The following is a 13,097-nucleotide window of genomic DNA, read 5'->3' as shown; positions in this document are numbered from 1 at the left end:
TTTTTGACCAGGATCTGTCCTTTGACTCATTTATAAAACAGGTTTCCAGGACTGCCTTCTTTCACCTAGCCAAAGCTAGGAACATTCTCTCTCAGAGTGATGCTGAGAAACTGGTCCATGCATTTGTTACCTCAATGGATTACTGTAATAATTTATTATCGGGATGTCCCAAAAATTCTCCAGTTGATCCAAAATGCTGCAGCCAAAGTTCTGATGAGAACTAGCAGGAGAGATCCTATTTCTCCAGTCGTAGCAGAATAGAATTTACAATTCTTCTCCTCACACATAAAGTTATCAATGACCAAGCTCCATCATATCTTGAAGATCTCATAGTTGGATATTTTCCAGACAGATCACTTTGGTCTCAAACTGCAGGTTTACTTGTGGTTCCCAGGGTTTTTAAAAGTAGAATGGGAGGCAGAGCCTTCAGTTATCAGGCTCCTCTGTTGTGGAGCCAGCTGCCAGTATATGTCTAGGAAGCAGACACTCTCTCTACCTTTTAAGATCAAGCTTAAAACCTTCGGTTTTAATAAGGCTCATAGTTAGGGATGGCCCAGTTGACCCCGAAACATCCCATAGTTATGCTGCTATTGGCCTAGACTGCTGGGGTGTGATTATATTACAATCAAGTGAATTGTAATTGGCTTGAATTGGATTGTATCTCAAGTTCCTTGAGATGACATTTGTTGTGATATAAATTAAAGTGAATTGAACTGAATTTAAATGGACTGAATTTAATTGCAAAACGTCAATACATACTATTCTGAAAATGTATTAAGAAAGTGTAGTATTGCTAAAATATAGAGAGCGGACCAGGATCTGTGTCCAAAAAGACACAGTTAATAAGCAAACAGGTAGTGTAAAAGGAATCAGTCGTTTTTTGTTTTTTTTTACAAGCATTATGAAAATAACAGTGAAATTATTCCACCACTGGCAAAATATATTGATAAAGGCTAGATGGTCTGCACTTTTACAGCACCTTTTTTTTTTTTAACTCTGTCCAGGTTCCAAAAAGCAGTTTACAATGCATTTCTCATTCACCATTCTTGGAGGATATTCTCCGAAACAGAAGTCGATGTTTGAGAAAATTGACTGAGGGAAATGGGATTTACATCCTAAAAAGCCTAATATACACTGTCATTAACCCTTAAACAGTAGAAAACAGGGTTGTAGTGGGTGAAAAAGAAGGGGTCATGGACTGTATATGATTACATGAAAGTGATGAGTCATTGTCTACGTTGAACAAGGAGATTATGCTGAGTCTTATTTGTGGTGCTGGTCCAAAGACACATATAAAGACAACAACTTGGAAAAAAAAACTGGCAAATTTCCCAAATACTTAATGATAAGGGGTTGATGTGAGGTGAAGGACGAGGGGAGATGCCAGAAAAGGCCCATATAGACATGGCATTTTGGAGATTTTTCTCATTCCATCAACTGAGAGGTTTGGTTATGCCAAGGTCACTTTAGGATGAAAATGCATCTTGCCACAGAGCAAAGAGTGTTCAAACTTTTCATAGGAAGATGTTTCAACTTAATGGCATGGCAAGCAAACAGTTTGACTGAAAATTCCATCAACTGAGAGGTTTGGTTATGCCAAGGTCACTTTAGGATGAAAATGCATCTTGCCACAGAGCAAAGAGTGTTCAAACTTTTCATAGGAAGATGTTTCAACTTAATGGCATGGCAAGCAAACAGTTTGACTGAAAATTGATGGTGAACATGAAAAAAAATTGCCCATGACAAGGTTTCATACTGCAAGGCTGATCCACCAACTGCCTTACAAGAAAGCTGGAACTTGGGATGAAGAAAAATTGTTCTTTATTTGTGAAATTCAGGCATTGAATAATTGAAGCTGTCGTAAAAGCCAGAGGAGATACAAAGTACCAATTTGGATTTTTATTTTCTTATTCTTGGTTGTTGTTGTTAATGATTCCACAATACTTCATTATACTTAATCAGAAAGAAACCCATTGATTATGATTTTTGATTTTTTTTTAGATGTTAGAATTTTTTGCCGTTACATAGAATTATTATATAGTAATATCTGCAACATCTTTTCCACAAAAATGTTTGATTCCTTTTTGGCATGTCATAGCTCCTTTGAGATAAAATCATACAATGGGGCAAAGTAAATTAGCAGCAGAGTAAGATGTGTTTTCTCTGAATTCTAAAAGCTACAGACAAAAAAAAAGGGCAGAAGATGGAAGCTAAAGAAGCAAAAGCTGTTCAGTGAAAGATAGGTGGCATTTTATTATTCTGGGGCCTTCAAAAACTAGAGTGTCATAACAACTTTTCAAATGTCAAAAGCAATACAATTCCACAATGAAGACCACTTTTTTTTTGTAAAGATGAGCTTCCTGACACAATTTACTGGGAAAGGTTCATTTCTCTGGAATATTTGCCTAGTATTCATTTAAGAATTTATCATTATCATTATTATGTGCATAATAAAACATGTTTAATTCAGACGGAGAAGAAGGACACACAAAGAAAGAAAGAAAGAAAGAAAGAAAGAAAGAAAGAAAGAAAGAAAGAAAGAAAGAAAGAGAGAAAGAAAGAAAGAGAGAAAGAAAGGTTAAATTTAGGGTAAGGGCACTCGGGTCCTCTAATGTCTTGGCTCCGCCCCTGTCAGGCTCGTAATGCAATCTGTTGCTCGCTCGCTTGTCGCGCCTGCGCCAAAACAAGACACGCCCCACTTTCTGTGAGCCATGTGCCTGTCGTTGGTAAATAGATATATTTGCTAAGTGTACACCTCCGTTTCAAGCAGGATTTTTGCGTAAACTCTGACTTCCATAGAGCCAGAGCGGCCACAATGTCGGTGGGCGTCGTGAACCTCCAGGTGCAGGTGGAGTCGGTGCTGGGGGCGCTGGTCAAAGCAGCGACGATGGAGTTGATCAAACTGTTCGAGAGCAGATACCGAGACTCGGCTGTGGATGGGGGCCTTACTGAAGACAATAAGGAGAACGAAACCTGGGAGACACTGGGTCGTCTATGGAGTAGGGACACGAAACGCAGTATCGGCGTGCAAGTAGAGGAGGATATCCATCCGCCGCTGGAGCTTTGTGGTGGGTGTTGTTTGAGATTTGTATGCTGTGACTTCCTGATAAGGTCTGCGGCTGGACTGTAGGTCTACATGAGTTAGGAGAGTCGAGACAGAGATCACATAGTAGAGATTTACATTGCATAGTAAATATCAGAAAGCTATTCTAAGTTCTGTGCCATCATTTCAAATGTGTCTGTCTTGCATGCATCAAGCACACTCGCATCAGTTGTTTTTGTCACGCTGAACTTCTGCAGGGTGATCCCAAGTGTGCACCTAGTGTTAAGGAATGTGTGTGCCTCGCTTTCGTATAACCCCTCCCCCCTCTCTTTCACAGACTCTGCTTTACTCCTTGATGGTGGTTGTTTGAGAGAGCCCAGTGAGTTGGTGGTGGAGGGGTGTCTAATTCCATCAGAAATCCTCCTGGCTGAAGATAATGGCCATGCTGACCCTGAGTGGCCGCCTTTGAAGGATCAGGTCAGTGAGAGATTACTGGTTGTAAATCACATGTGGATTTAACAAGAACAGACTCTGTAAAACTGCAGCCAGCCCCCCCCTCTTAAGCAGCATTTGTCTCATCACAATTGCCTTCTGCTGAAATGGTGTTCCCTTTTAGGGGGGGGATGTTTTTTCACTTAATTAACATGTATGCAACTGTTCTTTTCCCTCTTAAATCAGATTATGTCAGACATTGTGAATATGGTGGAGTTGAGCAACCTTGAATTGGAGTCTTCCGATGATGAGGCGGCTCAGACAAAAGTTGCGTTGCACGGTAAGAGCTGAAATCCAAGGCTGAAACTCTTATCACAAACTGCCTTAAAGCATGAACAGAAACCCACAGTGCAAACCAGATTCATTTAGGATCTTATCTTTGGAGAAAAAGTAGTGCACCCTCCACAGGTTGTTAGTTTGGGCCGCATTTTGTCAATGTTGCTGGAGAAAGTTGCATCTTTAAGGGGATATCCTCATACACATGAACTTCTTTGTATTTTTGTGTAATTTATTTACAGAGTGAAGTAATATTTATGTTGCTTAAGCCGTCTTTATTCACAGCTGAAACAGATGTGATACAGATTGTCACAGTATCATTTGTGTTGTTGAAGAACACCAGAAAATGTTTCAACTTGACATCTTTCTTGTAACACAACTGTACGGTTGCATTCTGGGATAGGCCCCCCTTTCCAGTGACACAGAACAAAAACACAAGTGCAAGTGTGTATGGCTAAATATTAGATCACAGAGACAGAATCCTTACAGCCAACACCTGTTGTTTTTTTTGTTTTTTTTTAGTTTTCACTTAATCAGAGGAGCTGTGACTTCCTAATTGCCCCTACTTGCAGCCGATTATGACCGTGCAACTAGTAAAACACTAGCTTCGTTCTTGTTTTGGTGCTCCGAGGTTCAAAACAAGACCTCAGCAGCTGCACCTTACAAAGACTTTCCACATTACACATGCCAAATGTAGTGAAAACTTGCTGCAGCACCTCTTGTCACCTGAGAAAGGGCCCAGTCTGCTCATATCTGGAAGGTGCTTTTTCCACCAAAGCGGTTCTTGTGCTGGTGCTATAGCCTATTCTAAGCCAGCAATGGGTCACAAATGGTCACAAAAAAAGTTTGATTTGAGCCACTTCTGCCTGCAGTGCTCAGGTAGCCTTAGATTTCGGCTCTGAACTGCTTTGGTGGAAAACATCTGTCTGATTGATCAGCTTAAGGATGCTCATTCTCTGTTTGAGGCATGTAAAACTAAGCACTGGTTAAAATGTGTGACATTGTGTTTTAGGCACTTAGCCTGGTTACTGTCAAGGGGTTATGCTGCTATTGTATGCATGAAAGGCAATGATATTATCTTTAAAAGTCAACTATGCTTACGTAGGCTGTGTTAAGAAATGAGTTCTGAGTCACATTTCAGTCAGATTACATCTTTACAAGAACCAGTCTGTAAAATGAGTTGATGCTGCATAAGACAAAGGTGCCATGCACCGTTATCGTTCTTTTTTTCAGTCTCTGCAGAGATGAGCTCGGAGAATTCAAGGGCTGGATCTGCGCAGAGCTCACCCGCTAAACAGAAGCCTCTCGTGATTCTACCGGACACAAGTGACGCCACCTCTGGAGAGGTGAAGTTTGTTTGCCCATTAATCCTTAAGCCAGACTCCCCAGCTCCCGTGTCTGATAGTCCAAAGAAGCCTGTTCAAGCTGAACCTCAGCAAGCCTGTGTCAGCACCGCCAAGGGCACCGCCTACAGTCCGTCCCCATCTGACGGAGCTGTAACTCCCACGCAGGTCGGGGTGTGGGAGCGGATCAACACTCCGAAGGACACGAAGAACCATCTCCAGATGAAACTAAAGCTCGCCTCTCCGGATCAAAAGTTGCTGCGTCCCTGCGCAGTGCAGCTGGTGAATTTGCACACAATGACCGATTCACAGGTGAAGACTGAGGGAGATGCAGCCAAAGCCCACAGTGCTAACCCACAGCCAGGGTGGCCTCTACCCAAAGACCTCCGCCGTCATCAAGGTCTCCACACGGGCCATCGCCTCTGCTGCTTCACCCAATGTGGAAATGGGGTCTGGCGTCTTCAAAAGGTGGTCACCCACTCGAGGGACGGATACATCTGCGGCATCTGCGAGAAAGCTTTCAAGCGCAGGAAGATTCTCCGACGACACGAGCGCTTCCACACGGGGGAGAAGCCCTACTCGTGCACGAAGTGCTCAAAGACGTTCGCCCTGAGAAAGAGCCTCCGCCGCCACCTGAGGTTCCACACTGGGGAGAGGCCGCATATCTGCACGCAGTGCAGCAAAAGCTTCCGTCTGCGACACAATCTGAAGGCGCACTTGAGGTTTCACACCGGAGAGAAGCCTTTCAGCTGCTCCACGTGCGGAAAGATGTTCAGGATTCTTCGAAATCTGGAGACACACAATCTGAGCCGGTGTGATTTCTTTGTGCCATCGTTCAGAACTATCGCTGGCTTTTAGCTGTCAGTGGAAGGTTGCAGTGGTTGCACCATTGTCTACCTCAGACTAAAAACACTGAGTGACTTTTGCAGACAGTCCTGTAAAGGTGACACAAGAAAACTTTAAGCTATAACCGAGACAGAGACCGTGATCCCCCAGTTTGGTGGGGACATTTTGTCAAAGTCTCGGGGGTTTCTTCTCTTTCCTTGCCAAATTTTACACCTCGTTATTATGACTTAATAGTGAGACAGAGAAGGTGGAGTATTTGTGCACAACTCTAATATTGGACCCACTGAAGCTGTTTTCTCTCTTGAACTCAGGACAGCAGCTATGTTCAGGTGCACAGCAATATTTGGATATAAACCCAGTTCAGACCTTGGCCTGAAGAAAACGTTGTCATGTAAACAGCATTTTCTGACCCAAAAAAGGTCATATTTAGATTTAAGCAGTAATCAAATTAAGCCATGTGGATGATACTTGTCTAACACACAAAGTATAGATGTGTTTACACCTACATATGTACATGCAACACTGCATCCTGCTTTCACAGCATTGAGCTCTGGAGTTGCCTGGTCTGCTCATTTTAAGTGACTGGGGGCTTCATAGATCGTGTTGCTTGTTGAATTGGGACAACAGTTGCTTCAGCAGCAGAGCTGGGGCAGAAAAGGGATGCCTGCGAATAAAAACAAGACCCACTTATGGGTCGAGGAAGAATCTAGAGTGACGCTTTGTGTTTTGGTGGATTTGGATGATAAAGCCTTTCTGATGGGCGCAAGCATCACAATGCTGTAGGAGGACTTAACGTAGGCGCGATGCATTAATTCAACCATTAAATGGGAATGGGAATTAAATACCTCATGTGCAGCTTGTGTAAAGACCACCATTGAAATATTGTCTTATTTAGAATAAGGTAAATAGTTGGAATATTGCTCTGCTGGACGTTACCCGTTGTAGTATGGTTAATTTTCTACCTGCTCTGTTCACACATTCAGATATTATACAGAGATTGTATCACAGTAGGCAGCTGGCAGGGTTAACTCCATTCGCCGATTCACACCTCTGCGTTTTCACATAAAACTCCACATTTTGCCTTGAAAAATGTAGGTCTGAAGTGCTTTCAAAAAAGTGTCCAGCCCTCCTTGGAAGCGTTTCCAGGATGTACATCCTCCTTCAAAATCGTTGCCTTGTCGATGTAATGTTTTATGCTTTCCTGGGTACATGGAAAATTTATGGTTGTTTTCTGGTAGCGCAAAAAAAAGGGTTCCTGCCTGCCAATCTTCATAGTTTGTTTCTTTTTTACTCTTTTGTTTTATCTTTTCTTATTTCAACTTGATACGGCTTGGCTCCGTGCTCCCGGGAGCGTTACTGAATGTATATAGACGTTGTTTTCCATGACAAAGAGAAAAGTTAAGTCATTCGTTCATGCTGTTACTGAGTGTAATCCAGCAGACTTGATTTGGTTTTATTTGTTAAAACTTTCAAACTTTAAATGTAAACCGAAAAAAGAAAAAAAAAAGTTCTACATTCCCATTTAAATAACTGTTTAAATGTTTTTAAACTTCTTACTAAATATATAGTCTTTATCGTCTCTATATTGACAGTTGTCTGTTTTTGTGGGGTTATTTTTTTTCTTTTGTAAACTACTGCCCTGATAACTTTTGTCTTGTATATCAATAAAAAAGTATATTCTTGTGGCAAACAGATCCGTTTTGTGTGAGCTTTCACTGCATTACAGTCAGTATGCTGGTAAAACAGGATGTACATAGTTTAATTGTTAAAACATCTACTATTTGCAGCAAACAGGTGGATGTTACATCTATATATTTTATTCTAACTCATTCAAAGCTGAACAGCTGTCTGGATACCTGCAAACGCACTGATCCCCCGGCCGATCCAGTGCAGCGTGTAATGAGCAGCGGTTCCGTTTGGTTCCGTGCAGGATTAGATCGGAGACTGGGGCCAAACGGAAGGGACGCTCTGCTTTGATTGGTTGTCAGGGTAAAGGCGGCTCGGGTGTGTTGGAACTGTAGCAGCTGAGCTGATGTAAACAGGAAGAAGAATGTTACCGTGCCGACGGTGAGTGTTAACGGTTTAAAGACAGAAATGTATCCCGTATTTAAATTGATAGGCCATATACCCCCCCCCCCCCCCCCCCTCCTTTTTTTTTTTTGTTGTGTCTGGTTTGTCGGTCATGAAAAGTCTCTCTGAGTTAGCTGCCTGTTAGCTACTGTGTGCTCTGTAGTTATGGACGTAAGATGGCGCTGCCGACAAAACTTTATACCGAGGGTGACGTTTAACGTTAATGGTGACAAAAAATGCTTTTTAAGGAGCCGCTTAAAGTCATGACAGAAGAAGGAAAATTACTTTTTTTGTTTGTTTGAATATCTCCATAACTACCCCTACAAGCCCCGCCCCACCCGGAAGTACCACTATAAACTAAACTGTGCTTTCACTTTTAGCCATAGACATATGTTCTTCAATCAATCTTTCTAATGTCTGCTTTTAACGTTAACTGAAGACGAGGAACACCGGAAGGGCTTACGCAAGTTTTTTAATTTTTTATTTCAGGTTAGCAATTTTACCTGATTTTTCACGAATACACTTAATTAATTAACACGTATTTTTTGCGCACAGGTTATTAATAGCACACATAATAGGTGGTGTTCATAAAGGAGGAAATCTGGGCTGTATTAATAACTCTGTAATTAACTCATCTGATCTTTCCATGCTCAGCTGTAGGCTTTAATGACCAGGGCTCAGGAATGGAGGATTCAGATCAAACCCGGCTTGAGGAAATGCTCATGTGCCCAGTGTGCCAGGACATCTTCAAGGATCCTCGACAGCTGCCCTGTGGACACAGCATGTGTATGAGCTGCCTGGAAAACCTGTTGGATCACTCCTCAGACACACCTTTCCGTTGCCCAGACTGCAGGGCAACTTTTGGGCAGGTCATCAGTGTGCAGAAGAGCTATGCACTGAGCAACATTGCGGAGGACTATAGGTTGAACAAGACACAGACGGTACCAGCTATAAGCACTTTTGTTAAGCTACAGTCTCTTTAAGTCATCTCTCAGGTGTGTGCTGTTCTTGGACTCAAACGTCGCTCTGCATGTGTTTATATCTGATTTTTCATTGTAGGAGAAGCAGACAAAGTGCGTGTACTGCGACTGTTGCCCGAAAGGGAAAATTCTGGCCGTCAAAACATGCCTGAAGTGCGAGGTGTCGCTGTGCAAAGAGCACATTAAGGACCACCTCGAGCTGCCGGTGTTTACGGGACACCCCCTGGTGGAACCTCTGAGTGACCTCCTGGAGAGGAAATGTCCGCAGCACAAAGACGAGGTGCTGAGGTACTACTGCAACTCATCCCGGCGCTACATCTGCAACATCTGTGCCCTGGAGAGCAAGCAGCTGAGTGGGGCCACGGAGGCCTCCACTGTCCTACGGAGACAGCTAAATGTGAGTTGAACGACACTTTTACATGGAAAATGCTAGCGTCATTATGTTGAGGGGAATGAAAGTTAGTAATATGTGTGTGCGTTCAACAGGAGTACATGGACCAGCACTTCAAAATGCTACAGGAGCAAATCACAGAATCCTTCGGTGCTGTAAACAAACTACAGGAAGGCATCAAACGCGATGTGAGCTCTGAATTTTCTCTGTGACATTAAATCTTTTACAGTTGGATGCCAACGCTATTCAGGTCTAACTTCTAATTTCCTAAACCCAGAGACAGAGAGTGAACCCTGCGGACTCACACTTCAACGGTGTCACGGTGATTCTGCTCTTCCTTTGGTTTATAGTTCTGTACTATGGTAAGGAAGATGATGCCAAAGAGTGGCGTGTGTCTGTGTTCGTCCCGTGTTTATGCATTAAATCTACTTCCTCTTATTGTTTACTTATGTTTCCAACCAGCCTACAACTACTCTGTGGAAAATCAAATGCTAACAGCTGCGTTGGAGAAGCAGGAGAGCCATGTACATCACGTCTATTCCACCATCGCAGGTAAGATTCCACCTACATCGAGCCAAACAAAGGAGGGAATGCAGCAACATTTAGTTTAATGGTGACAAAGCTCACCATGTTCAACAGACCACCAGCACAACTTTGCAAGGAATAAATAATATAACACAGAGGGTATACAACACCTGGCAAAAATGGTGGAATCCAGGAGGATGTTCCGTCAGCTGTTTGATCTTGTAAATGAAGAAAAATTCCAAATAAGCACAAGCTGTTTTATTTAACAGCTGGACTGCCTGGCTTTGTAAAACATACTACAGAAAATAAAGAAATAAATAAAATGAAGGAAAAAAATGATACTAATAAATAGAAATGGTATCATGACATTTTTTTTTTTTTTTTTATAATGAAATCACATTGTACTTTGCATTTTTAAAACTAATACCTACACAAGTCTAAAAAAAGCAAACAAGTCTGCGGTTAGGAGAGTGATTGCAGACCTTAATGAGCTGTTGCACCTGTTTGACTGGCATGAAACATGGCCCCAGCAAGGGAGCTGTCGCTTCAGACTGCAGAGAGGGTTCAAAAAAAGGAACGCCTTCAAGAAGGTATTTCAACTCAGTGTGAGAGTAGAGATGTTGGTTGTTCCCAAGCGGCTGTTTTTGGAGCAGGTGCAAACAAAATGGGAAGGTCAACCAAGGAAGACGCCAAAGCATCCGGAAAGAAAACTGAAAGCAGTCTGAGAACTGTAAGGAACCAGCTGGAGGAAATGCTAAAACATCCAGAAAAGCCCAGCGTAAACCATCATTAACACTTACACAGAGGAAAACAAGGGCACAGTGGGCTAAAGAGAGCCGGTCACGGACTGTGGATGATAGGATGAAAGTCAGAGATGAATCATAGATCTGCATTGGACAAGATCTTACAGTCACCACAGGTGGACCCTTTTCTCATTCTATCAATTAACACTAGGTTTGATGATGATACAGTCATTTTTCAGGATGATACCACATCATCTGAAAAAAGCCATTACAACTCATTTATTGATTAGTTAATTTTTCAATCTGTATTACAAAGCCAGAATGTTCAGATGTCGAATGAAATGTTTTTGTGTTCCATATCCTCCAAAAAGGGATGCAGTACCACTCCGTTGGCTATAAAGATACTGATAGCCTAATTATAGAACTTATAGCAGGGATCTCTCTCTACCTGCAGACACCAAATGTTGGCAAATAGTGATTAAGTGTTCATTTCACTCAACTCCATATGACTTTTTTCCAAAACCCTTCGTAGAACTCTTGGTCGATCATCCACTGAGGAGCCTTGAACCTCCAGAAACCGAAGATGAAGGTACTACAGATTGATTTATTAAAACATTAGTCCAGATATTGTATGTTCGTCTCGGAGAACGTTGTCATTTAGCCGTCGCCGTCTTTGGGTTTTTGCAGCCAGGAGTGACGTGCAAGCGGCAGATGTGACTCTGAGCCCAGAGACACCGTGAGCATCTGTTGTGCGGTGGCCACAGCACCCGCCTGTCTGTCCATCACTGTCTGTCTGGTCCTGATTTTGAGAGGCTCATTTCCATCAGTGCAGGCTTTTCTGACTTCTTACATCGACTGAGACGAACTGTGTTGCATTTAGCCCCTTAATCTTATCATCAGTGCTCAAATGTGAGGCCGCCAATAAATGTTTTCACTTGCATCATCATCGTCAGACTTTCAGCATCCTTAAATTTTTTTTTGACCACCTTGTTGATTTTGTTTTACTAATAAATGCATGGCTTAAGAGAAGATCACTCGAGGTGCTTCTATGTCAACAGGCTGGTTTCCCAAAACGACATTGAACCCCTCAAAATCCAGAGTTGGTACTCATAATCATCCTCACTTTGATCTCCTCTGAGTTTGTACTGTAAACGCCGGATTGTCTCAACAGAGACGGCCGCTTTGATGGAGCCCGACAGGTCCTCTCCACCTCATGCTTCTCCTCTGGTGAATAAGTCCGGGAGGCGAAAGTGGAAGCTGTTTCCCCTGCTGCAGACGTTCAAGGCAGAACTCACCCAGTTAGTGGGTTTGGTTTTGACTTCTGCAGGACATCCTGAATGATCCATGAATGATCCTGCACACTGACACAGTATTCAGCCAACACTGGAACCAGACTGCCATAAGAAAATAAGCCAAATCACAGCTCAGGAATTTATTTAATATATTTGTGTTGTGTAGTATATTCGTCATGTAATTAACTATTTTGCGGTTGTAGATTTTTTTTCAGTGTAAAAAGTGTAAATGTAAATTTCAGACAAATTGGAAATAAAGAATCCAAAACGAGGCTACGACTGAACTGTGAGGTTAGATACTGGAATGCAACTCTTCTGGAATACAGCTCTTTACCTAAAGACCAGTTTTCCTACTTTTGCATCAAATTAGCTTCTTCAGCTCTTTCAACCTTTGTACTAAAAAAAAACAAAAAAACAGGGTAGATAATTTGTTGCAATACTTTTTAAAAGTTCCAAACAAAATCTCCACCTTACACAGCACGGATCAGCGGATGTCCGCCGGATTAAACTGCACTTGGCCTTAAAACACAGACAAAAGTTCTGAAGTAAGAGACCCAGTTAGCTGGACATCTGACAGATTTGAGCAGTTGGTTTTAAAGGTTGAACCAAACAAAGAAGTTCTTGTAACTTTAAAGTGTATTTTTCACTCGTATGCCAGTGTCTTCAATAGGTGGAAGTGAGACGGAATGCTTTTCACACATGTCTATGAAAATGAAGCTGGTACTTCCCATCTCTATCAACAATCCTTCAGCAGCTTTAGCAATAAGCTTGTAAAGCCAGAAGTGTCCACACATGAGTTTTCCCAAAAGGCACCTCGACGACTCTCACGCCACGAGAGGCGAAATCTTCTGATCCGATTTACCCTTTTGTCTCAATTAAAACTGCTTTGCATGGAGACCAGGCGAGGAGCATCATTTCATTAATACCACCCCAAAGATTCAGAAAGATTTTGAGCAATACCGAAGCGGCTGTTGCGTCTCCTGAAAAACTTAAATCCTGCAGTGACTCAGTCAGTCTGAGCCTGGAGAGTGAGGTGTCTGATACTCAGTGGAGTAAAGGAGAAGGGCCTTTTTCTGGGTTCACTGAGTTCATATCC

General features: G+C 42.4%; 2 protein-coding genes across 3 annotated transcripts; both read left to right on the top strand.

Moving 5' to 3' along the window:
- The first annotated feature begins 2,697 nt into the window (after positions 1–2,697).
- LOC142398380 (uncharacterized) lies at positions 2,698–7,692 on the top strand. Its single transcript, XM_075482355.1, has 4 exons — positions 2,698–3,068; positions 3,381–3,520; positions 3,722–3,815; positions 5,045–7,692. Exons 1-4 carry the CDS (start codon positions 2,816–2,818, stop codon positions 6,010–6,012), a joined length of 1,455 nt encoding a protein of 484 aa, XP_075338470.1. The 5' UTR covers positions 2,698–2,815; the 3' UTR covers positions 6,013–7,692.
- Positions 7,693–7,981: 289 nt separating this feature from the next.
- LOC142398379 (E3 ubiquitin/ISG15 ligase TRIM25-like) lies at positions 7,982–12,273 on the top strand. Of its 2 annotated transcripts, none has more exons than XM_075482353.1 (8): positions 7,982–8,067; positions 8,725–9,011; positions 9,130–9,447; positions 9,537–9,629; positions 9,719–9,803; positions 9,904–9,993; positions 11,242–11,298; positions 11,397–12,273. In XM_075482353.1, the coding sequence occupies exons 2-8, from the start codon at positions 8,754–8,756 to the stop codon at positions 11,447–11,449; spliced, it is 954 nt and encodes a 317-aa protein (XP_075338468.1). In that variant the 5' UTR covers positions 7,982–8,067; positions 8,725–8,753; the 3' UTR covers positions 11,450–12,273. The 2 variants fall into 2 exon arrangements, with proteins under 2 accessions (XP_075338468.1, XP_075338469.1); XM_075482354.1 differs by lacking the exon at positions 7,982–8,067 and adding an exon at positions 8,410–8,559.
- The last annotated feature ends 824 nt before the right edge of the window (positions 12,274–13,097 follow it).

Source organism: Odontesthes bonariensis, chromosome 14, assembly GCF_027942865.1.
Source record: "Odontesthes bonariensis isolate fOdoBon6 chromosome 14, fOdoBon6.hap1, whole genome shotgun sequence".
Taxonomy (NCBI): Eukaryota; Metazoa; Chordata; class Actinopteri; order Atheriniformes; family Atherinopsidae; genus Odontesthes; species Odontesthes bonariensis.
This window is presented reverse-complemented; position numbering and strand designations above follow the sequence as displayed.

Coding starts and splice junctions, on each gene's coding strand:
- LOC142398380 (XM_075482355.1), top strand. CDS start 2,816: ATGTCGGTGGGCGTCGTGAACCTCCAGGTGCAGGTGGAGTCGGTGCTG. Junction 3,069..3,380: donor TCCGCCGCTGGAGCTTTGTG/GTGGGTGTTGTT, acceptor TCTCTTTCACAG/ACTCTGCTTTACTCCTTGAT. Junction 3,521..3,721: donor GGCCGCCTTTGAAGGATCAG/GTCAGTGAGAGA, acceptor CTCTTAAATCAG/ATTATGTCAGACATTGTGAA.
- LOC142398379 (XM_075482353.1), top strand. CDS start 8,754: ATGGAGGATTCAGATCAAACCCGGCTTGAGGAAATGCTCATGTGCCCA. Junction 9,630..9,718: donor AGGAAGGCATCAAACGCGAT/GTGAGCTCTGAA, acceptor TCCTAAACCCAG/AGACAGAGAGTGAACCCTGC. Junction 9,804..9,903: donor GTTTATAGTTCTGTACTATG/GTAAGGAAGATG, acceptor GTTTCCAACCAG/CCTACAACTACTCTGTGGAA.